This window comes from Osmerus eperlanus, chromosome 2 (assembly GCF_963692335.1).
Source record: "Osmerus eperlanus chromosome 2, fOsmEpe2.1, whole genome shotgun sequence".
Taxonomy (NCBI): Eukaryota; Metazoa; Chordata; class Actinopteri; order Osmeriformes; family Osmeridae; genus Osmerus; species Osmerus eperlanus.
In genome coordinates this window covers 12882086-12906806 of record NC_085019.1, presented here as the reverse complement: position 1 = coordinate 12906806, position 24721 = coordinate 12882086, and the positions used below count along the sequence as shown (strand labels likewise).

The following is a 24721-nucleotide window of genomic DNA, read 5'->3' as shown; positions in this document are numbered from 1 at the left end:
TTTTCCCAACTATATTTTCTATAAAGGTCAGATAGGTAGAACTTCATAACTCGTTTTGCTGCAGTTCAAAACGAGCCAATTAGCTCAAACCATCATAACCACAATTTATCAGACTTGAGGAGTCTTCCCAAACTATTTCAGAACTGAATGTTATAATAACCCTCTTCATGCATTAATACCGTTTATTAATACAACATTATCACAGCCTAACTGTTTATCCCAAACAGTATGCCAGGCTCTGATAAAACTCTCAAATAAAACTTAAAACCAAATTACAATTAAACTCCAAATAAAAATACATTTTGTTATTTTCTCTTTCTAATTTTTTAACCAAATTACATCTAATGCCTTTATCAAAACTCTTAAAAACCCTAGATTTTACTATTTTGACTTGAAATGTTATCCCATATACCCTCAAAGTATATTCATAGTTTCCTCTTCAAAACATCAGTGTTTAAACCAATCACCTCTTCACATCCACAAAACGTTCTCTTGTTTAATTTCATAACCTTCCATAATCCTCTCTAAACCATTATTTTATGTAACTTTCTAATCGCTTCATCATTTTTCACATACATTTCCTCAAACCATTCTTTGACCAACACAGCTGTTTAGCGTTTACCGTCTATTCACTTAATTTTGCTCTAGTATAACTCTTACAATTGTTTTAGAACCAATTTATAAACCAGGGGTATACCCTCTGGGATCACCTTTGTAATATCTCAACGTAACGGGACTCTTTTAGCCCCCACCTTTCTCCATCTCTCCTCAGGATTTCTGTAACTTCTTGGTCAAAGAAAAAAACCACACCACACTCCTCTCTATTTTTATTCAACTCAATCTGACTCCACACAAATATAACTTGTTTAGGGACTCTAACCCTTTTATACCGGAGAGGACAAAGAAAAAAACACAATTAAAATAAACTTTAGAGAATTTTAAAATATTTTTTTTTTTGTCTTTACTTTAGAGGACTCTAACCTCAGGGACTAACCCTATTTTTTTTAGAGGACTCGAACCTCAAGGATTTTAACCTTTTTTTTTTGTCTTTACTTTACCGTAGCGTAGAAGATCCCTGTGCAGTTCGACCCTCGACACATTTGCTCGAACCATTTCACCAAAGACGGTTTTGAAAACCTGGGACAATGTAGCTAAAGCAGGATTTGCTATGAAGCTGTTGCTGAAAAGAGGTGCGTTCCGACCTTATGTTCATCACAGCCGCAAGCTGTAGTATGATTTTGTCGGTAACAGTTATTAGCAATGCTAACGTATCCTGTATCTAGCACCTGCCTTTCTCCAGTTCTTTCAAATAGATAATCTAAACAGGCGTTAGCAATAGGCCAGACTGCTATTTGTTTTCTGGCTATTTTTTCGGAAGCTTCCCTTCTAATGCCGACTACAGCTAGAAACGTATTTAGCATTCTACCTATGCTAGATACAGGAGACGTTAGCATTGCTAATAACTGTTACCGACAAAATCATACTGTAGCCTACTTACAGCTTGCGGTTGCGATGAGCGTACGGTCGGAACAGCACATCTTTTCAGGTTCAGCTTTTAGCAAATCCTGCTTGAAATTGTCCAAGGTTGTCAAAACTGTCTTGGGTGAAATGTTCAGAGCAAATGAATAATTGAGTGTCGAACTTCGCCGGGATCTTCTCATAGACAAACAGCAGCCATGCCTGTCGAATGTTTGGCTCCTTGGGAAGACTGAGTGTTAGCCTTCCCTGTACAGCCTTGAACACAGCATTTACGACCGTGGTCCATTTTCAATATCCTTGTTAAACTTCAAAACGTTATTCTTTGTAATTGCTTAGAAGTAGCCTACACAGAGCAGCGCGCAGCTAAACTAGCATCGGAGTACTACGCTACCTCGGACTGGGCAAGAACACCAGTGAGTGGGCTGGTCTGGATGTACATTTTGGGGCGTGACAAAGACACAGACCAGAGCCAAAAAAGGCGGTCCCCGGACTGACGTCATTTCGGTGGCTTTGTTGAAAAGCTAGCGTTTTACAGTCTAATTTTTTCATTTTGAGATTTGCATAGGAAAGAGGTGTCAATGGACTTTGAGGTTCACTGTATGTTCATTTTACCCACCGAACTGTCGTTATTCAACTATGACAAGGTAAAATCGGTTTTGCAATCAATCACCCCTTTAACCAAGCCTGTTTCATTCCCCTATGCCCCTAAAATTTGTGCGCGAACCGGAAAGATTATTTACGAGCAGTCAGTGTGTGAGTAAAGACTAGCCTCCCCCACCCCGCTGCTGATCATTCAAAACATAGTCACCGGGAGCATGGCTCTGTGGGCTGCTTAACCCTTGTGTTATCTTCGGGTCATTCTGACCCATCAGTCATTGTGACCCACCGTCGTATTGCGACAACTTTACTGCATACAAAAACAAAGTGAAGCATTTTCTTTTAACCATTGGGCTGTCTCAGACCCCCCACATTGCGATGGTTAAAATACAATTATTTTATTTGTTTTTGTATTGGGTAAAATTGGGTAAACACAACGATGGTTCGTTATGAACCTTTGGGTCATGTGACCCGAAGGCAGCACAAGGGTTAAGCGTCTTGTTAACCCTCGTGCTGCCTTCGGGTCACATGACCCAAAGGTTCATAACGAACCATCATTGTGTTTACCCAATTTTACCCAATACAAAACCAAATAAAAATACTTTTCTTTTAACCTTCGCAATGTGGGGGGTCTGAGACAGCCCGACGGTTAAAAGAAAATGCTTCACTTTGTTTTTGTATGCGGTAAAGTTGTCGCAATACGACGGTGGGTCACAATGACTGATGGGTCAGAACGACCCGAGGAGAACACAAGGGTTAAACAATAACAGGGATGAGATAAGGAAGGGTTGGGTTTGGTTAGCTGGTCATTTAGCTATATCAGGTGCCTTTTGTTGAAACGTGTTAAACTTTTCATAACGTCTTGAACAATGACGGCTTGTCAATGTCACTTTTTGTCAACCAACCAACCAGTCATTCATACTAGTTACTCATCCAGGTTGTGGATAGTACATCTGTAGTGGACAATTGTAGATTTAGCCAGAGCCAGGATCCATTGTGCCAATATATGCTCCTTTTATCCAGCCTCCTCCTGAGAGCAACACGTTCACCTTGTTCTATTTTACATCTGTTTTACTTAAATTATTGTTATAAATGTTGTTCAATAATCTTGTTTACATGAAGTGTGGCGTGGGTTGTGTCAGAAAAGTATCGATAGTGGTATCGATAAAGACTCGGATCATTAAACAGTCTCGAAAATGGTATCGATATCGATAAAAATTAACAATCCCCATTCCTAGTTGAAATTCAGTGTCTCAAATTGCTATACCTTGATGTTGTCCCCTTGGATAGAATTATTCCCTTATGGTGATCAATTCAATACTACAATACCATTATTGGCCTCTCTTGTTAATTCTTGTGAATAAATAAGGTGTAGAATGAGAACTGTCCAATTGTTTATCATCCATCCATCCATTCTTTTTTATACCACAGGGGGCTGTGGTGGAAATTTGGAATACAGTTATAATGTGTGTGTTTTATATATGAGGAATGTGTTTTAAGGGAAGTCTAAAGTTGGTTAAGAAGCTTGATACAATGAATGTTGAATCAACTCCATTTGGTAGAGGTGCCATTTGCAGTTTATGACACCTGGGGAGGATGAGACAGCTGGTCTGGAGACAATGTGGATTCAATTGTATTGTGACCTGAGGGAGTAGTTTAAGATAGATGAACTGATCAAGCTGCTCTGACCCTTCCTGTTGCATGGGTGGTGTTAATTAAATACTTGTTTGAAGATGTCCACACAAAGGACAGTTGACCATTTGACTGGTGAACTCCTGTGGCTTTAGTATCTACTGGTTTGGGGAGAGATGCCACATCAAAGAACTGTGGGACACTTGGTATGGAGTCAAACTGTCACTGAGCAGTGCTGACCAATCACAGAGTTTGCTACATTGATGGATTGACCATCAGAAGAACCATTTGATCTAAAGTTTATATAAGGCAGGGTTTTAGGGTTGTTCTTCATCACTCTTGCGAACGATCTGTGGCTAGCACCCCCTTCGTTATGACTGATCACAAAGTACTTTGTTAATTCTTAATTTGTACAAGCTAAATACATTTATTGAAACCGCCATCTCTTGACTATTCAAATCTACACAGTGCCACGAGTTTTTCCACAACATCTTGGTGGCCAGTACGGGTATCCTCGATTAGTCTACGGCGTTCAGCAGGCGGCTCCCCTCGGCAAATTGATCTTCCGGCAAAAAGCCGCCTTTCCTTCCGCCATGCGTGAGACAGCAGGGCCAGGGGGGACGCCCGTTGGACGTTTTGGGGCTGACGTGGGATCCTGAAAGAACCGGTGAGATATTCTTTTGGTCGCTGTGTGATTTGAGTTGTCTAAATGTGTGTTGTTTAGACTATTGTCAATAATTCGGTTAAATTAGTAATCGGGCAGAGACCGGAGGAGAGCTGTGTCCTGTACGTGCAAGTCGTACGAAATTAATAGGGCAGAGACCGGAGGAGAGCTGTGTCCTGTACGTGCAAGTCGTACAAATTGGGAGAACGTTGGAACGTTGGTCCCGTTACGTTAGAGTCGTACAAAAAGCATGCAGGAAATGTGCTGACGAGCGCATAAAGGGTAATAATTCACACGTGATATCGTGCTGTGTGTCTTTAAGGCCCTGGGAAATTGGGTCAGGAAATGTATTGATTTCTGAGTCCCAAGAGTAAAATGGTAAAAAGTATACTTTAGAGGATTGGTAAAGATTAAATTGGTAAAGATTAAATTGGTAAAGATTAAAGAGAAATTGGTAACCAGCTGAGTGTTTTAGAAAAAGAAAAAAAAAGAGAAAAGGAGGCCTGATCTATGAAATTTCAAAATTAGTAAACGCGCGTGTTAATTTTTTTGTTTTAATTGCAAGATATGTTTTTGAGGTTAAAAGAAGTATGAGTAACTAATGGTGTCTACTATTCAAGCTATATACAAATTACAAAAATCAAAATTTTAATTATTTTTCGGTTTGGATATTTGTAATTTATGATTGTGTAGTTGGGGTATATTTTAACTGAAAGTTGTGACGTCGGAATTTAATTGTTTTTAGAAAAGAAAAGGGGTAATTGTGTCTTTATTTTCTGTCGTTGATTATTGTTGGTTTATGGATTGTAATTCTAAAATGAATGGTCTGGAGGCAGAATTGACCTGTCCAAACATCGATTACATGAAACAAAAGTATGGTAACGATAGTTTATTGCAAATGCAAATATGGATTGATAAATGTGGATTTTTGAGTGTGGGGTCGTTTTGTTTTAAGGACCTTATTGAATTGCGAAATAAGTTTAAGTGGAGAAAAGAATGGATTTTAGCCTGATTGGAGAGCTTTTCTGATTGGATGGAGGCAGGTAGAGTTAGAGATAAAGAAATATTAGGACAGAATAGTGTGGGGAATTTTTCATCTATTTCCCCACAGATTCACGATTGAGATTTTCTGGCTGTTCCGCAAACAAATTTCGCCGTGGTTCATCCGCAGCCAGGGGTTTTGCGGCAGGATGCGCAGGCGCATGAGGTTTTGCGGGAATAGAATCAGAATACGAACAGGTCAGACATTTGCCATTTCTCTATGACTCAGATGTCTTCTGACAGCCGGTTATATTTAGGAAAAGTCAAGAAAGTAGGATCCTGGAATTTGTTTATAGATTTGCTTTGGATTCCCGCAAAGATTGCGGCTTATGCTTTGACTTGCAATTGCCTATACTTATTATTTTGCGTTTCAAAGAAGGAGAGGTTAAAGTCCTCTCCGGTACAAAGGGTTTGAGTCCCTGTTGTGTTTGTAATAAAGAATGTTGTGGGCTATGTCGGTCAAAGCTAATGCAGAGCATGTTGACATGCTGTTGAAAAACATGTAGGCCAACACGAATTGCTAGGTATGGTCAATCCAAAATGCGTGCTTTAATTGTGGGAATTTGAGCAGAATGTACATGAATGTCCGGAGATGTGTCATCACTGTTGAAAGTTTTCTGGAAATTGGGGGCGAACTCTCGCAAATCAGAGGGGTTCGTGACCGGAAGTTGAGTTCCAAACTGGTGACGTACAATGTTTATCGGTTATGACACTGTTGGTAGAGGAGAGACGATTGACTTGTTATATTGTTTTACAACTTTGTGTTACCCGTTATATATTTGATGTTAGACTTTACATCGGTCTGATTACCGCCAGAAGGCATTTGTTTTTGAAGACGGAGACATTCTGTTTTGAAAATGCTAATGTTAATTCTTTGACTGAATTCTCCACTTGAAAAGAGGTGCATGCGCTTGAGCCTAGCGGAAGTTGATTCTTTCATTGAAGCTCATTCTGCGTGCAGTAGCCCACACCCGTCATGAGTGCAATAAAAAAAAAAAAACTCATTTTAGAGAGAATTTGACGTTGAATCGAGAAATGTGTTGGTTGGAAAACAGATGTGTGTTTCTGTTTCTTTGTCAAACTTAAAAAAATATTGTGAGTTGCCATACTCTTGATTTGGAAATTATGTACAGACCGATTTTCTATATTATGAGCTTGATTCGATATTGAATAATGCGCTGGAAATTTAGTTTTTTGGGTAGGATAATTGGTAAAAGGCCAGTTTTTGCAACAAAAGCGGTATTCATTTGATGAATTACAATCCCGGGGTTATTGAAACTTTTATAGAAAGTTATGTGTTCAAACGGAAATGTTATGTTGTTTAAGGAATATTTTTGTTTATGTCTGGAAATGTTCGATGGTTTTTATTTTTAATTTTGTGGGAGTTCACAGATGTTACTGTTGTTTAAAGAAATATGTAAAGGGTTATGAAGTTCTACCTATCTAACCTATATAGAAATATAGATGGGGTATAAGTTTGGCTAATGGTTACATTAAGAACATTTTATGGTCTATGTTTCATTTTGGAATCATACAGATTAAATTCTGGTTTAGGGTAGTGATGTTAGTTTTCCTCATGTCTTGGAAAAAGAGAGATTTGATTTGGTGAATTTAAATACAGGAAAAAAACAAAATAAAAGGGAATCTGAAATATAAAGGTATTCATTTGAACTGTTTCTAAAGGTTTTTTGAAGAAAAGATAATAAGAGACTGAAAGTTGAGGTTATTCGTAATTTGGTTGTTTTCTAAAATAGTTTTATTTTATACAAATTGGTTCAAAAGTAGGTTGCTTCAGTGTAAGCTTGTTAATTCATAAAAGGGAAAAGAGTTAAAATATTTACTGATAGTAAAATACATCATTGGTGTTACAAATGATTTTGGGAAAGGTATGGAAACAGGAAGTTTCTTAGTTTCATCTGGGACACAACTTGCTCTATGCAAATGTGGGGCTCACTCTAACAATGATGATTATTCCACAGGGAATAACAGGGAAATGCTAGTGCTGATACTAGCTGGAGCAGTTTCTAGATTGCCTGCATGCATTGATGAACTAACTAGAATATGTTTTTGATGTTGATATGTTTACAGGAAGTGATGAGATGATGTTGCTATGTCCGGATGAGCCTAACTTGACAAATTTGGGCTTACAGGACTCTTTTGAAGAAAATTGTTGTGTGACCTTGATACAACATTTGTTACAGATTCTTTAAGGGAAGCGCAGGCTTCTTAGAGAGGAAGAGATGACGTTTAGGAATTTATGACTGACTGGTGACTGACTGATCCAAACAGAAAGTGACTATGGGTTTTATGATTTATGGTTTTATGTCTTTAGCTTCAGTAGTTTGGCTTTGTGATAGGACTGTGAGGGTTTGATATGATACTGCTGAGTTGAAAATATTGGACTGTATTTAACCCAGAGTGAGAATTTTGTTTTTGTTAGAGTATATTTGATAAGAATTACAGAATACAGCGGACAGATGGAGAAAGGAATGGTGGAATGGAGATTCGAACTTGGACTAATCCACAAGAAAATGCGTTTTGGAAAAAGGAAGGATATGAGAATAAAAATAGAGGTTGTATGGTCTGCATAAAACATTTATCTTGAGATTTTGCTCAGTTAACACATTAATGTGGCGGAATTTAAACACGATAAGCTTCACAGTTAAGGTTAGAGAAACTATTTGGGTATTGATAGATGGATTTTGTAGAATTCAATTTTTGGAGAAGTGATACTGTTTTAATGATTGTTGATGGTTGTTGGATGGGAAGAAGTTTTAGACTTCTCAGGGGCTCAGTGGTCAAGTTTTGTTAATTTAGATTATTCTTCGATGGGATTTTTCTTTGAGGATATGTAATGATAATGGGTCACACTTGTTTATGGAAGTTATTTTGGTGTTGATAGGATTCAACATTGTGTTAATCACTTCAGTTGAATGAGAGAACAGAACTTTGAAGACTAACGCTGCGTTCACACTGCAGCGTTTTTTAACGCTCTGCATCGCTTGCCTTCCCACAGTACACCACGCACGGGGGCGTGTTAGACAAGTTAATACAGAGTTGTAGTTCTCTAAGGTCACTGTTGTAGTCATGGCCAAGCGTGCAGATTTGGGTTCATGTACTCACAATATCGAGCAAAATACCACTTTTACACAACATTTATGTAAGTGCAAGATTTTACTAGTGCAAGATTACAGTAGAATACATGTTACGCCACCGGTCACTCAACCAGTCGTTTGTAGGCTGGGCTAGCGAGCTAGCAGTGGCACAGAACAGTCACGTAATGTGACGACTAAATTTAAAAGTAGGCTATAAAAACACACTAGGAACAATGACGACATCGGCAACCATGCACCATGCATTATTAGTTTAATGTATTCTTTAAATTCAGGCTTGTCACATTAGTAACTTTGTTCTGAACAGAACTGGATGTGCAGACACATACGAAAAGTTTCTCCTCCATCTTGAAATGGTCAAACCTAGAAATGTTTACCATGACGAACAGTTGCTACGTTACAAGAAACAAGAAACCAATCCGATTGGCCAACGCTAGCGTTTTCACGCTCCTCATTTACATAAAGTTGAGAAAATCCAACTTGCAACGCTCCGCTCCGCTCGCCTTCCCACAATGCCCTACGCGAGCGTCAACGCCTGGTTTCATTGAAAATGAATTGGAAGCCAACGCCACGCGCCGCCCGCTCCGCTGCAGTGTGAACGCACTGTTAGTCAGACGACAAGAAGTCAGTTACCTTTAACTGACCTCTGTGAGAATGTGCTTGTTTATCACTGTGCAACCTTTTGGAGTCTACTTTGTGTGAGATTCACAGGAAGGTGAAGGAGGCTATTCCTATGACTGGACCGCTGCATGATTTGATACCAGGATGACTGGATCGTGGTGAAGGACCTGAAACGCCTGGTAAGACCCAAGGTGGACGGGGCCATACCAGATTCTCCTGACGAATAATCCGGCGGTTAAGATCAGAGGGAAGAGCAACGTGGATACACGCTAACCATTGTAAGCGTGCACCTTGTCTGGAGATGGAAACAGAGGATACGCGTTCTGCGTAGTACCAAGGAAATTTCCGAGCTGTACGCAAAGTGCAGTGTGGTTGAAAGTTGCCCTGAGCAATTTGATCGTCGTTTTCAATTGGTTCGACTCGACTACACTGACTGAAAGAAGTTTGCCTACAGCCAATTGAAGATGGTCACTACGGATGCACAACCATGGCATCCGTTCCGACAACCTGGACTTTGTGGTATACGGGGTACAATGGGTTTTGTCTTGAGACTAGCATTTCTTATGTTAATGTTTGAATTTAATTTTTCAATTTCAATTGTATTGTTATTGTGATCTGAGGGAGCAGTTTAAGATAGATGAACTGATCAAGCTGCTCTGACCCTTCCTGTTGCATGGGTGGTGTTCATTAAATACTTGTTTGAAGATGTCCACACAAAGGACAGTTGACCATTTGACTGGTGAACTCCTGTGGCTTTAGTATCTACTGGTTTGGGGAGAGATGCCACATCAAAGAAATGTGGGACACTTGGTATGGAGTCAAACTGTCACTGAGCAGTGCTGACCAATCACAGAGTTTGCTACATTGATGGATTGACCATCAGAAGAACCATTTGATCTAAAGTTTATATAAGGCAGGGTTTTAGGGTTGTTCTTCATCACTCTTGCGAACGATCTGTGGCTAGCACCCCCTCCGTTATGACTGATCACAAAGTACTTTGTTAATTCTTAATTTGTACAAGCTAAATAAATTTATTGAAACCGCCATCTCTTGACTATTCAAATCTACACACTGCCACTAGAGTTTTTCCACAACAGGGCAGGACTACCATGGACAATGTCGAGGAAATGAATATTAAGACTAGTTCAACTACATTCTCTAGGTCTCTAGGAAACACACACATTACATAGAGAGAGAGAGATCTAGAAAGATAAGAGCATTTATAAAACAGGTCAACAAAAATCATTTATTTTCCTTTTAACACGTTTAGATTTGTTAAGAAAAATCACACTTAAAAACTAGTGCATGTACACAAATATCAAATATTAATTATATCCATATACTTACAAATTATATAAACATTTGTAACAACACAGGTATTTTCTAGATTTTTCCCCCCCAAACGGTTTGCCATTCTATGTTCTGGGATACACAGACAAAAAGTTGTTCTTTCGAATAAAACTCCAAAAAGAAAAAAAACTAGAGTAAAGAACAGTTTTCTTCCACATCTGTTGATATCCAATGGCAGCAATTTTGTCGCTTTGTGTCACCAAACATCGTCATCGGTAGCCAAGACGGAAGAAAGTGTGTAGAGCTCTGTGACTTTGGAATTGACCACTGAACAAAAACGTGTCTGCCTAGACACTGGAGCATAGCGGAGGAGACAAGGGGATATTGTGTGTTTGTGTGTGTTTCATAGTAAACAGTGTATAAATGTAAACATGCATGCTCTAATCCAGAATAAGACACACCCTTAATATTCCTGGATTTTCTACCCTGACACACCTTTAAATAATTATGCTCAAATATTGTGTTTCTATCTATGACTAACGTGACCTAGTTTGCACAGCATACGCAGCAACAATATAAAGCCCTATAGCTCCAGTGGTCAAACACAACCTACTAAAGTAAATGTGTGTCAATTTGAACAGCACATTAGGACTACAAAACCAGCCCTGAAGAACGGACTGTTGGATGGATCAACCAATTATCTTGATACCAGAATTTACATGACTATAATTCACCTGGACTAACAGGCAAGAGGATCGCTTGACCTAATCAATGGCTATGAGAAATCCATGAAATAAAGTGCTGAAAGAGAAACAAAAGTGTAAAACAGACAGCCGATAGTCTTTGTAGACCACACATTTTTAGAACCCTGCAAAAGGATGGTTAACTTTCTTTCTTCCTCAATCACTAGTTCGTCTACAATAGAATATGGTTTTCAGCCAATCCTATACCGCTTGCTTACTTCAGACAAGGAGAGAAGAAAGTGAAGGACACATTTAGGGGGTACAGTTGGAACAGGCTAAAGGAGGCTCCTCCAACAATCTAAGAGCACCTGAGAAGAAGTAGTACTCTAAAAGAAATACACTTTGGCTCAGTCCAAAAGTGACACCTGCTGTAGCCCCTATCCCTGTACAGGTCTTCTTAATAGGTTTTACTGTTAAGGGTTGAATATGATTACTCACTGTAAACGGTATAGCTTGTCTGTGTGTGTGTGGGGGGGGAGGCGGGGGGGGGGGATTGTAGTGGGGGGGGGAGATTGTAGTAGCACTAAGTCATGTCTAAGGAAGGCAGTGTCTATTTCAAGTCCCCTGAGATTGAGGTCAATAGTCACCACTGTGGGTTGTGACCTCTCTCCGCTATAGAGAAGGTGGCAGGCGTGACACAAAATAAAGTAAAGAATTTAAATTAAATATCCAACTCTACTAAAGAGATGATTGGACAGATATCACCCTCATTTATTGTAAGGAACAACATTGCACACTGTCAAATAAATAAAAAAATATGTCAAATGTTCTGTTACTTATTCTCCTTTGTCCCAAAGTCCGTTTCACAGGACAAATAAAAATGTTCAACTCTACAATGGCAATCAAGATGGGGCATTTATCTCAAAAGTCCCCCATAAAAGGAGCAGGATGTGAAAAAACAGGAAGAAAAAAAACATCCCACTAAAGCAGCATTTGGGGTGAAACCTTTCAAGAATCTTTAGGGAATAAAGAAGCGTGGTTATGAGACAAAATTCCCAGTTACACAGAACATACACACACTTGGGTGAGGGAGCAATGCAATAAGTTCTTCGGGGCAAAAGTCAAACCAGTCCAGAGTCTTTGGCCATCCTGTAGAAGATCCCTCTCTTTGAGATGAGGGTGGAGGGAGAGTCAAACTCGGCCATCTTCCCCTTATCTAAGACCAGGACCCTGAGGATCAGAATGCATCAATAAGATGTGTGGGTGTGTGTGAGGATTAAGCGTCACATTTTCAATTTGTGTGGTCCTAGCAACATTTTACATTAAGGTTACATTAACTACCGAACAGTACCTAAAACATTATAGTTACATAAGAATTGGTATTTAATGCAATGGTATTAAGTGTTAGCGATACAGATTATTACAAAAGTATTTGGGCGGGGGGAGGAGGGTAAGGGTATGTTGTAAAGGGGCAGTTGAAGGTTGTGTTACAATAACAAAATGAATGGTAACATCCACTTACCCCTGGAAGTCCTAACCTCCCCCCTACAACATGTTACTTGATTTACAACTTGTACCACTTTACTGTACTTTTGGTGACTAACAGTTTTTTTTATTAAGGTTCCTCCGGTAGGAAGAAACCTATTGGTTTTGTTAGTATTCTTATTAGGGTTCCTCCGGTAGGAGGGAACCTATTGTTTTTGTTAGTATTCTTATTTTTATTCTTCTCCATAAAATGTCTCAATAGCTCAAAAAGTCCTTGACCCAATGATACAACAGGTCACTCACTACTCCCAGACCGCTTATGACCCATGTACGCCCATAGGTGGTGCTATAAGCCAAACCCAAAGTCTACGTGATTTCCCCAGCGCCCAATTACTCCAAAATGCCTGAAAATTGGTATACATGCCTTATTTCTCATGGGGAACAAAAATGCCTTAAAGGTGACATGACATGCTGTTTTTGGATGCTTTTATATAGGCCTTAGTGGTCCCCTAATACTGTATCAGAAGTCTCTTTCCCGAAATTCAGCCTTGGTGCAGAATTACAGCCACAACTAGCAGTCCCACAAGGAGCTTTCCTCAGAACGCGCTGTTTTGGTGTCTGTAGCTTTAAATGCTAATGAGGAGCGGAGGGGCGGCACTGTGCGCTAATGTTTACAATGGATGTATCGCAATGGCTGTAGCCCCGTTGCTGTAAGATGCCTCGAATTTGCCCATTCTCATCTGATAACCCTGGTTTGCAGAGGTACACACTCAGTCATTTCAATGAGGGGAAAGGCGCCATAACACCAACAGCAGAACGGTTATCCAAATAACAAAGAAGTGTACAACACTCACGTTACAGCATGTGTATTCACACACATACTTGATGATATCTACCTTTCCATTAGCGACAGTAACTCAGCTGTTAGCTGCAGAGCTAATGCTACAGCCACATTCTAAGGGTAGCAAGCTAGGTAACCATATACAGTAAAGCTACAAAATGATATAGCGTTAGTTGACTTACTTGTCCGAGGTTAGTAGCTGGACGAAGGAGAGTTAGTACTGATCCAGAATTTAATTTCAGCAAGGCCAGTTTTGTATTAGCTCAAATTGAAGAAACAGTCGTGGCTGAAGTGTTTGGCGCAGACATACAAAACAAATGCGCCTACAACAGAAGTTGTGTAGGCGCATTTCCAGAGAAAATAAAATTAAGACACTTCAGAGGCTCGGGTGAAGGAACTGTAAAAAGATTTTTGTTTTCCTTTGTACATCCAAACTGAGCAAATGTAATGCTTCGTTCGTTTGCAACCCATAATGTCTCTCGAGGATAAAAACACTTGCACGGTCGTAGCTCAGTTTCTTATGGGCGGGCCAGATTCTCTGGGCGGGCAAAGCAGAGAGAGGGGAGGTAACCTTCCTCCTTGTGACGTCACAAAGAGGAGATTTTCAAACAGAGCAATTGAGCTTTCATTTTCTGAAAGGCGGAGAAAAACAACCAGGGCTGGGTTTACACCTATCGAAAATTCTAGCCACTGGGGGACCAAAGGCAGGCTAGGGGAACTCATATTAATGTTAAATAATCTCCTAAAGTGAAATTTTCATGTCATGTCACCTTTAAGGACCCATAAGGTCCGCCATGATGGATTTTGCTGTACTGTCCAAATTTGGTACAACCTTCAAAACCATTCTCCTCATGAACCATAGATCCAATCGACTTGAACTTTCTTACAGATGTGTAGAATACATGGGTTTATGTAGAATGAAATGGAATAAGAAAATGCAATACAAAATGGCTGAAAAGGGTGTATTTATATAAATGTCCACATTGCCTCAATATTTTTGTGTCAATAAATAAAATATTCTTTTGACTGATGGTTTGTCAAACCTAATAGGGTTCAAGATGACATCCCTATGATTGAATTTGAACTGTTTAAACTTTGGCCGAGTCTAACAACGCTTACCACAGGAGAAACAGCTTACTTTTTTATACAGTAATTGACCACAATAATCTCCAACAGTGAGAATAACTCAATGGGCTGAGACAGTGTACTGTAAAGTGCAAGGTCATAGGTTCAAATCCAATCATAGTCTTTGACCCTGTCATAATTTGATCATCTGTTTAGTTAAACAGGATGACATCATTCTGAAGTACCATACGCAATTTCACCTTGATATGTCAAAATATGATTGAACTAGAGAGGGTACAATTTCTGGGGAAATTGTAGGGTGTGCTTGCTTGCATCGGTTGCAGATGGGTCCGTTTATTAACTCTTATTTTTAAAACTGATATTTCTGTATATTTTATATAAAAATGCCTGCTTATTATTTATGAAGATTGCATAGATTTAAAAGCATAGCCTACATTTGTTGCTGCTCATGTACAATTCAAAATACAAAAAGTGAAGTGTAGCATGTCCCTGTACTTACTGTAAGTCGCTCTGGATGCGGGCGTCTGCTAAATGGGGAATGGGGGATAAATAGGGAGTCAGGTGGCTGAGCGGTTAGAGAATCGGGCTAGTAATCTCAAGGTGGCCAGTTCGATTCCCGGCCGTGTCAATTGACGTTGTGTCCTTGGGCAAGGCACTTCACCCTACTTGCCTCGGGGAGAATGTCCCTGTACTTACTGTAAGTCGCTCTGGATAAGAGCGTCTGCTAAATGACTAAGGGTGCTTTCACACCTGACATGTTTGGTCCGTTTCAATCGGACCATGGTCCGTTTTCTCTGAAAGTCCGGTTCGTTTGGAGAGGAGAGAACACGCATTCGAACTCTGGTGCGAACCAAACAACCGAACCATGGTCCCCCCAAAAAGACGGGACTCGGTCCGGTTCCAAATGAACCATGGTTCGGTTCGCTTTAGGTGTGAACGTAATCGGACTTAATATTGACCTATTCCAGGAAGCAAACCTAAATGTAGTGCATTGTGGGTTGAAAACAGAAGTTGACACATGGTGGATACAGCCGCGCCGCTTATCAACAAAATGAGTCGAGGGCAAACGTGGGGAACTGACGAGGTTAAGGCTCTTCTGCAAATATGGGCAGACGAGGAAATAGCAAGGATGCTGGTGGAGACGCACAAAAATACTGAAGTATTCAAACTGTTCAGTGAAAAACTGAAAGAAAAGGGCATTGAGCGCACAGGCGAGCAATGCCGATTGAAAGTAAAAAAAACTTAGGCAGCAATATATTAAAGTGCGTGATGTTCTCAGGAAAAGTGGTAGCTCGGGGGAAGAAAAAAACAAATTCCCATGGTTTGATGACATGGATAAAATCCTGGGTACAAGGCCAACCAGCAACCCTAAAAACGTGGTTGAGTCCTACATTCACGAGAGGCCTTCTACATCTACGTCTCCGAGTTCTTCACCAACGGAGGAGGATAATGGCTCCGCTGATACCGAGTCAGGTGAGAGAGATTGTCTTTTTTTGGTCCTTTTTGTGAAGGGTATACCAGTCCCAAAGGGGGAAGTCATTCAATGTATAAATAAATAAATGAGTAAAGTGCTTAAACCGCTATTGAAATGGATTTGAAACATTTGTCTATGGACACATGTCCAGTGTTAAAATGACCAGTGCTTGGGTATTAGAGGGCAAGTGAGGGGAGTACATGTCTATTTAGGCTGTAGATGGTATGGGCAGACAATAATTGGCTACTGTATGCTATGTACTATGCATTAAATTAGTTGATTACTTTAGTACTCACATGTTAAGTATTAATTGGTTGGAGACATCTTGACATGTTAATTGTCACAAACATCTTGACATGTTAATTGTCACAAAATCATACATCACAATGTATGATTTTTTTAACTATTTATTTGTATGATACAGCTGCAAATAAGTATTTGAACACCTGAGAAAGTCAATGTTAATATTTGGTACAGTAGCCTTTGTTTGCAATTACAGAGGTCAAACGTTTCCTGTAGTTTTTTACCAGGTTTGCACACACTGCAGGAGGGATTTTGGCCCACTCCTCCACACAGATCTTCTCTAGATCAGTCAGGTTTCCGGCCTGTCGCTGAGAAACACAGAGTTTGAGCTCCCTCCAAAGATTCTCTATTGGGTTTAGGTCTGGAGACCGCCACGCCAGAACCTTGATATGCTTCTTACGGAGCCACTCCTTGGTTATCCTGGCTGTGTGCTTCGGGTCATTGTCATGTTGGAAGACCCAGCCTCGACCCATCTTTAATGCTCTAACTGAGGGATAGATAGACTTTTGATTTAAGTATCGTTTGACTTCCTAAACAGCTGTGTAGATGTTTTTGTAGTGTCTTGCGTAGGCTACAGCGTTGCAGTGAGGTACACTGGTTTGAAACCACAGGTAATGATAATTTCACCAACAAATCGTTTACTTGTAATCTAATGTCATAATAAATCCTACAACGAAAATGTATTTGTGAGGAATGTTTATTTTAACAATTGAAAACAGATGCATCATAGACCGCTGTAGTATGTGTTGCCCAGGCAACAGAGGCTAATGTCATGATGCTAATACTTCAGTGAAATAGTAGACTACTGTTTCCGAAAGTAGATGTAGTTCCTTAATAATATCAGCTTATATTGTACATTACACATCACAATTGTGTGTCATATCACAAAGTAAAATTAGTAAATAGTCACCCTGGCCTCTTTGCTTGTGGCGTTTCTGCAGCTGCCTTGCAGTAAAGCAGTTAGCTTAGCTATCTCCCAGAAGTTAACGAGCTGCTAAACTAATGTTCTGCTAGAGGTAGTCACGCGAGTTTTCGTGACGTTAGTGACGTAAGTAGCGTCATTGACTGTGGCTAGCAAGTTAGCCACCGTTAGCTTCACTTTTCGCCACCAAAACGTAATTTCGACTTAAACCATGCAACGGAACGTAAATCCCAATAGAAGCAACTAGACGAATCTTTTGACACCTAGGTTGTCTATGTAGGCTAAATATTGACTGAGTTTTAGGGGGGCAAAAATAATAATAATAATAATATATATGTGAGAGAACAAAGGTTGTGCCCTTGCCAAAGGCAAAGCACACCCAATGATAAACTAGAAAATGCATTTCCTGCTGAAAATGCGTTGGAATGCTGAAATCTGAAATTATTTTTTTTAAATGGCTGAAAATACAGAAATGAGAAAATACCCGCAAGCTGAAAGCTGAAATTAATTTAAAAAATGTGTGAGTCACACAAAAGAGGCAGTGTGGTAGCTGAATTGCATCATCTAACAAAGCTAAGTGCTTAAATACAATGCGGGAGAATAAGTTTGAACGTTGTGAAGCAATCGAATAAATTATTGAATTTCAAGAGGCAGTGTGGAAGCTGAACTGCATCATCTAACAAAGCTAAGAGCTTAAATAGCCTACAATGCGGGAGAAGCTGAAAGCTGAACTGTTAAACAGAAGAAGAAGAATTAGGCTAGCTAGTCGTAAGAAGAATATTATAGTTTTAACAGCTGAAATTATAGTTGGGATAGTAATATCAGTAGCAGATGTAGCCTATAATTGAGTGCGTTTACGGCTTTCTTAGTAGGATTTAATGTGTTGATGGAATGAAACATACAGCAGTAGGGCCGATACAGGAAGACACAGCGACACTTTGTTGCAGAAGGATGATGGTGCAAGTTTTGTCCGTGGAGCATACAACGATTAATAAAAAGAATCATGTAGACGTGTTTGAGTAATCGCATAACTAATTACACATGTAAACGGAGTAATCGTATTATTGGCATAAACCGACAATTGCTATCGGGTTTCTCATGGTCAAGTGAACGCACTCAGTGGCGTAGTAGATCAAAACAGTTCCATTAGCATAGTAGTTAGTAAAAGAGATATTAGCAGCATCTGCAGAATTAGTAGTTGTAGTAGTGGCATAATATATAGCAGTATCAGTAGTGGTAGTAGTTGTGTTGTGGTGCTCTTAGTCTTTTAATGAGACGAGTTGACTGAATAGCTTGTCTTGTGTCTCCACTAATCAGCTAATACCAATCACCTGTGTTAGAGACTGAGTGGCGCATGTTTGTGTGGTTGCCACGGTGATGGTGCAGCTATGGCTGCTAACGCGCTGAGGGCAGAGTATAACAGAAATGTAGCTAGAATCCACACCTCAAACAAGTTAACCTAGATGCAAAACTATACATCCAATCCAAAAAATAAGGATATTTTCCGAGACCCAAGACTGCCGAAACCAGAGATCTCCTTTATATGTCTGTGCGGTCAGAAATACGACTCTACCGGCAGTTTCTAAATCTTGTTCTTTTTGCTTTCTCTGACGAATTTGTCACCAGATTTGCATTGGACTCTATGGGGCGAGAGTTGGACTTTGTCTCGCTTTTGTGGGGCTCTGAACAAATGTGTACGTCTGTTGGATTCCACAGACAACTGTCTACGACCAGCACAAAATTAGCCATCTATTGATCCAAAAACGAAACATGTAGAGTGAAAATTGTGGCAATGCTGGCAAACTATAAATATTTTTTCAACAACATCCGAAGCTCCCCTCCACTCTAAGCGTTTCAGTCTGCACTCTAGGCTTTCACGTACACACCCATGTAAATCTCAGAAACGGTTTGAAGAAGTCATGAAACAATCAGTGATATTGAAAAAAGTTGAATAGATATCAAAAAGCTGATTTAAAAAAAAAAATGTTTAGGGTTTTGTCAACATTTTAAAGTTTAATTGGTGGCTGTAGCTGAAGGATTGAGGAAGAAGAAGGATTTGAAAGTTGAAGAAATTAAGAGGATTGAGAGGATTTGAAAGAAAACTCCATTGGAAAACAATGATAAAATATTATGAATATTGATTTATATTAATTCAAGCATAAGAGGTACAAAGCTGAAAAGTCATAGCAGAAATTGCCTGAAACTGCTGAATTTTTGATAGCTGAACGGTTTTAATAGCTAAAGATTTGAAGGCACTGAAAGGTGTCACGGAAGAAATAGAATAAGAATATGAAGAAGTTGAATAAAGATTCAAAGAACAATACTTGGAAAGCTGAAGCAGCATTCCAACAATAATAATATATATGTGAGAGAACAAGGGTTGTGCCCTTTCCAAAGGCAAAGCACACCCAACTAGAGAAGATACAATTTCTGGGGAAATTGTAGGGTGTGCTTGCTTGCGTCAGTTGCAGATGGGTCCATTTAATAAACAAGCTGAACCCCCTTTGAAACAAGCTATTCTAACCACGTTGTCACTGCCAGTATTTTTCAGATGGAATCGCGATTCAAACATTACTAATACCATCTTCTGACTGAAAATATGCCCCCAAACACGTAAATAAGCTTGATATTTATCAAGGGGGAATGGCTAATTCAAAAAAAGTTTGCTGGAAGCGATCATTGTCAGTAACAAAGCCAAAAGCGACTTTTTGGTCTCAGTCTAGAGCCCTGCCTGGAGAAGCTGAATTGTGCTACGAGCAAGCTACTGTAGCCTAGCTGCTGTTGCTAGCCAAACTACACTGAGGGGATTGTTTGAATGCAACGGAAATTAAAAAACTTTCTTTTGACAAAGTTTAGGCTGTGGCATTGAAGACAGCGACGCACCACACAAGCTTGAGTTTAAATACATTCTTTAATGTGACATTATTTACTGTACATGCAAGTCTTGAATTGCTTAAATGTATAATGCTGCTAGTACACCACGGCACGATACGATACTTGTTGTGCAACAGTCTCTATGCACATCGTATCTAATGCGTCGTTGCTAACGTGTGCCGACGTTGTGACGTAGGCTAGCACTGAGTACCCTTCGTTGACATAAGGCACTTTTTTGCCACAAAAACGTAATTTAAACTTAAACCATGCAACGGAACGTAAATAAAAATACAAGCAACTCAATCGCTACCAGGACGAAACCTTTGACACCTACGTTGTCTATGTAGTCCAAATATTGACTGAGGCTTAGGGGTGGGAAAAGAAAGAATAATAAGAATATATATGTGAGAGAACAAAGGTTGTGCCCTTGCCGAAGGCAAAGCACACCCAATTACAGCTGTACAACTTGGGCCAAATCTGACAACCGCTTGCCACAGGACAAAACTGCTTATATTTTTACCCAGTAACTGAACTCTGTGATTTCCAGCACTGAGAATAGCTCACTAGGATAAATTGGTGTCCTGGCAATGTCAGAGGTTCGAATCCAGCCAAAGCGTAAAACGTATTCACCAAATTTGGCACAGATTATTTTCAGACCACAATCACCTTGACATGTCAAAATAGAACTGAATTTTAACGGAATGAATAAAACGTTTTTGGTGAATATCAAATATTCACCAATACAAGCTTGTCATGTCTCTGATTCTCTGTTTAGCGAGACTGTAAGCCACGGCAAAGGAAGCCAGGTACACCACAGTCGCTAGCTACCTGTAGTCAAGCTGTATATAGTCAATGCAATCCTCACACAAACTGTCAAAATGATTTTTGATTTTCGAAACTGTTTGTCCGGTACAGCTCTATAATACCTGTACCGGTACAGGTATTATGCTCTTTTTAGGCATGTATATCGCAAAACAGCAAGAACAAGAGATATATTTAATTGCTCAAGAAAGTAACGATGGTGCCCCCCCCAAAAAAACAAAAACACTCAACTTCCGACACGCTCCCCGTGGGTGCTCTTCCAGTGGTCATCAGTGGTCTGTTGGATTGCGCCTGACGAGGTTTGACAGTAGGCAAAAAGTCAACTTTTTTGGGAAATGGCCTCGAAAAAACAGCAGGAGTCAGGAGCAGAGAAAAGAAAAAATAAACTGCGAGATGATGCCCATGCATCACTTGCAGGTAAGTCCATGTTTAATCATTCTTAAATACGGGAAATGTGCTGCTAATGTAATGCTTAGCCTATGCATAGGCTACACTTCGAACTAGCTGACGTTATTGCTAATGTTAGCAAACTCAAATATGTAATAACTTAGGTGCAAGCTAAATTGAGATTTTACTCTTAAACATTATCTATGCATTTTACAAGTAACTGACGCCAGCTAGCTGTTACTTTACATTATATTATGCTTTTATACAAGATTTATCAAATAGTTTATAAATAGCCCCTAAGAAATAAAGGTGGAGAGCACCTTGGCTGCATGCTTTCAGTTTTAAATGTTTATAATTTTTTTCGGTATAAGATTCCCTGTTTGAATATTTTGTCTCTTTCTATACTGATCCTTTTTATTCGTATTTCTAAATTAATGCAGGGTCAAATTGTGAGATATAGGCTACAAGGAAGAGCACGTGGCCAAGGTAACTATAGTATAGCAACCAAACTATCGTGATTAGATATGGATATTAATTTCATTAATAATAGAAAGAACACTGTTAAAAATAAATAGTTGCAAAGGGTTTGAAAAGGTTTATTTTGAACACAAGTCCTAATACATTTAGCATACATTTAGTCATTTAGCAGACACTACTCTCTTACGCTCAGACTCTCTTTATACGATCTCTCATTTTAATAAAAATCAATAGGCTAATATGATTGATGATTAATTACACGTCAATGCTATTTGTGCATGTTTCTAAACTAACAAAAAGAAAATGTATCTCATATCTATCACTTTACAAAACAGAGGGTGGCTGGCTCTCTCTACCTAGGCTAATGGGAGCAGTGAGTCTGCGTCTTCGCTGCACACAGCCGGTGGATGCGGGGCTGTAGTGATGACAGGAACACGCGCATGTCGCCCTCAACCTGCAGCCTCGACCGGTACTTGGTTTTGATCAGGGTCAAGGCAGAAAACCTGCACTCACACAAGTAAGTGGACGTGAATGGGATAAGTACTTGCATAGCCCTTATGGAGAGTGACGGGAACTCTGTTTCCACAGACAGCCAAAAGTGTGCAAGCGACACTTCACGGATCTTCTGTTGCAACTCCATGTTAGAGCTCAGGTCAAGTAGGGCTTCCTCCTCTTGGATGCTTAATCCATCACGGAGCTCTGCTGGGAAGATGAATGGATTTCTAACCCATTTATTTGCCTTGGTGTCCTCTCCAAAATAATCCCGAAACTGCTCGCGCAAACCCCTTCAAATGCACAGTGGCAACCTGCTGCACAGAGGCAACAGCCAGTCCTGCCTTCTCCAAAACGTACTTTTTCCTGAATGCAGTGACTTTATCATTTACCAAAAAGACATGACACTCCTTTCCCTGCAGAGAAGTGTTGAGCACATTTATCTTTTCAAAGATATCCGACAAATAGGCCAACCTTGCCACCCAGCTCATGTCCTCCATGTGTTTCACCAACGGAGAGTTGATTTCGGTGAGAAATAGGAAGACTTCGTCACGCAAGTCACACAGGCGGGTGAGGACCTTGCCCCAGGACAACCAGCGCCCATCTCATCGCAGAGCATGGAAAACAGACGCGCATTCAGGGCGCGGGATTTGATCAGGTTGACTATTTTTACTGCCTCACCCAGGACCGCACGCAGCTCCTCGGGCATCTTCTTGGCCGCCAATGCCTGTCGATGAATGATGCAGTGACTCCAAACAGCAGCGGGAGCAACATCTTGCACTCGTTTCACCAGACAACTGTGGCGACCTGTCATTGCCCTTGCCCCGTCGCTGCATATGCCACAGCACCGCTTCCAATCAATGGTGTTATTCTCGATGAAATCATTCAAGGCCTTGAATAATTCTTCTGCCGTGGTGTGAGCTGTCAGAGAATGACAAAACAGAAACTCCTCCTGGACATTGAGCTCTCTGATGTAGCGCACGTAAGTCATCAACTGTGCGCAGTTAGCAACATCGGTGGACTCATCAATTTGAATGGAGAAGTAAGGACTCTCACGAATACCGTCCAGCACCTGCTCCTTCACATACAATGCCATGTCAGAGATACGGCGCTGGACAGTGTTGTCAGACAAGGGGATGACATTCAACTTGGCCGCAGCAGCTTCTCTCATCATCACCGAGCACATATCCTTTGCAGCAGGTAGGAGTAAGGTTTCGCCGATGCTGTGGGGCTTACCCGCCTTTGCAATACGTAATGCAACGAGATATGATGCCTCAGTTGCCTTGCTATTGGTAGTGCTGAATGTTTCGACTGTCTTCTTCTGCTTGTTAAGTTCCTTTAACTTAGTAGAAAAAACTCCAGCGGCTTTAACACCAAACGTTTGTGCTTGGTTTCCAGATGCCTGCGGAGTTTGCAGGGTCTCATGCTATCATTAGCCAGACCCTCTTTGCAGACCACACATTGTGGCTTTTGAACATCGGCTGGCCCTATCCGAGAAAATCCCAACTTTAAATATTCCTCATCATATTTTCTGCGCTTTCTACTGGGTTCAGACATTTTATATCGGCAAAGTTGCTCTCACTGCTAGCTAAAAATGTTTCGTGTCAAGTATACTTCACAAGCTGTCAGGACTGAGAGAGATTAAATGACATTAAAATATGTATATATATTTGTGTATTCTATTCCATACATCTACCAAATGATTATTTTCCAGAAAGCATATATTTTTTATTTTTTTTATAATTTAAAAATATATATTTGCCGCCTCCCCTGAAACGCTTTGGCGCGCCTCCCCTGAAACTCTCTGGCGCCCCCCAGGGGAGGCGCGCCTCACACTTTGAAAACCCCTGTTGTAGGCTATTTATTATTTAAGTTGAATTTCTATAAATGTAGCCTACATATTGAACTGATGAGAATAAGAAAATGAGAATGTCCGTGGTAAATCATCGTTTTCCCGTTGGGTCATTGTTACAGGAACGTCTGGTTAAGCAAGAACACGGTCTAAGCCTGACAATTAGCCTGACCCGGACCAGACTAGTTTCGAAGCATAAGTTACCATAGTAACTGAGTTCGAACTACGTTGAGATAGCTTTATGGAACCGAATGAACTCAAAATTAGTCCGACTAACTGACATAAGTCTGGCTTATGCGGTTAACTCGCTTTATGGAACAGGCCTCAGTACTCATAGGTGTTGCTACAGGCCACACTCTGACGCACAAAGATGCAAGGCTTTTTGGAATGGGTGGGCTGACCAAGCCTCCTCCCTTCACACCTTAGCTTGAAGCAAAGGCCCTTGTGGAACTTGATGGTATTGCATTTCAGATTTGGTATCCCATTTGTAAGTCTGTAGCATGAATTTTTCTATACAGTGACAATTTGTGAAGAATATACATTTTTCAATGGTTCGCAATGTTTTGGAGGAATCCACCATTGCTGC

The 24721-nt window shown here is 40.2% G+C and overlaps 1 protein-coding gene across 5 annotated transcripts in view; it reads right to left on the bottom strand.

The window, feature by feature from the left end:
- abcc1 (ATP binding cassette subfamily C member 1 (ABCC1 blood group)) overlaps positions 1 to 24721 on the bottom strand; it is a 253278-nt gene that overhangs the window by 101690 nt on the left and 126867 nt on the right. For 4 of the 5 annotated variants that reach the window (XM_062452715.1, XM_062452728.1, XM_062452737.1 and 1 more), the window contains one exon: positions 10374 to 12350. In XM_062452715.1, coding sequence (XP_062308699.1) covers positions 12242 to 12350 — 109 coding nt within the window. In that variant the 3' untranslated portion in view covers positions 10374 to 12241. Of the gene's footprint in view, positions 1 to 10373; positions 12351 to 24721 lie in introns of those variants that run through there. The other variant, XR_009928666.1, reaches the window with a different exon arrangement.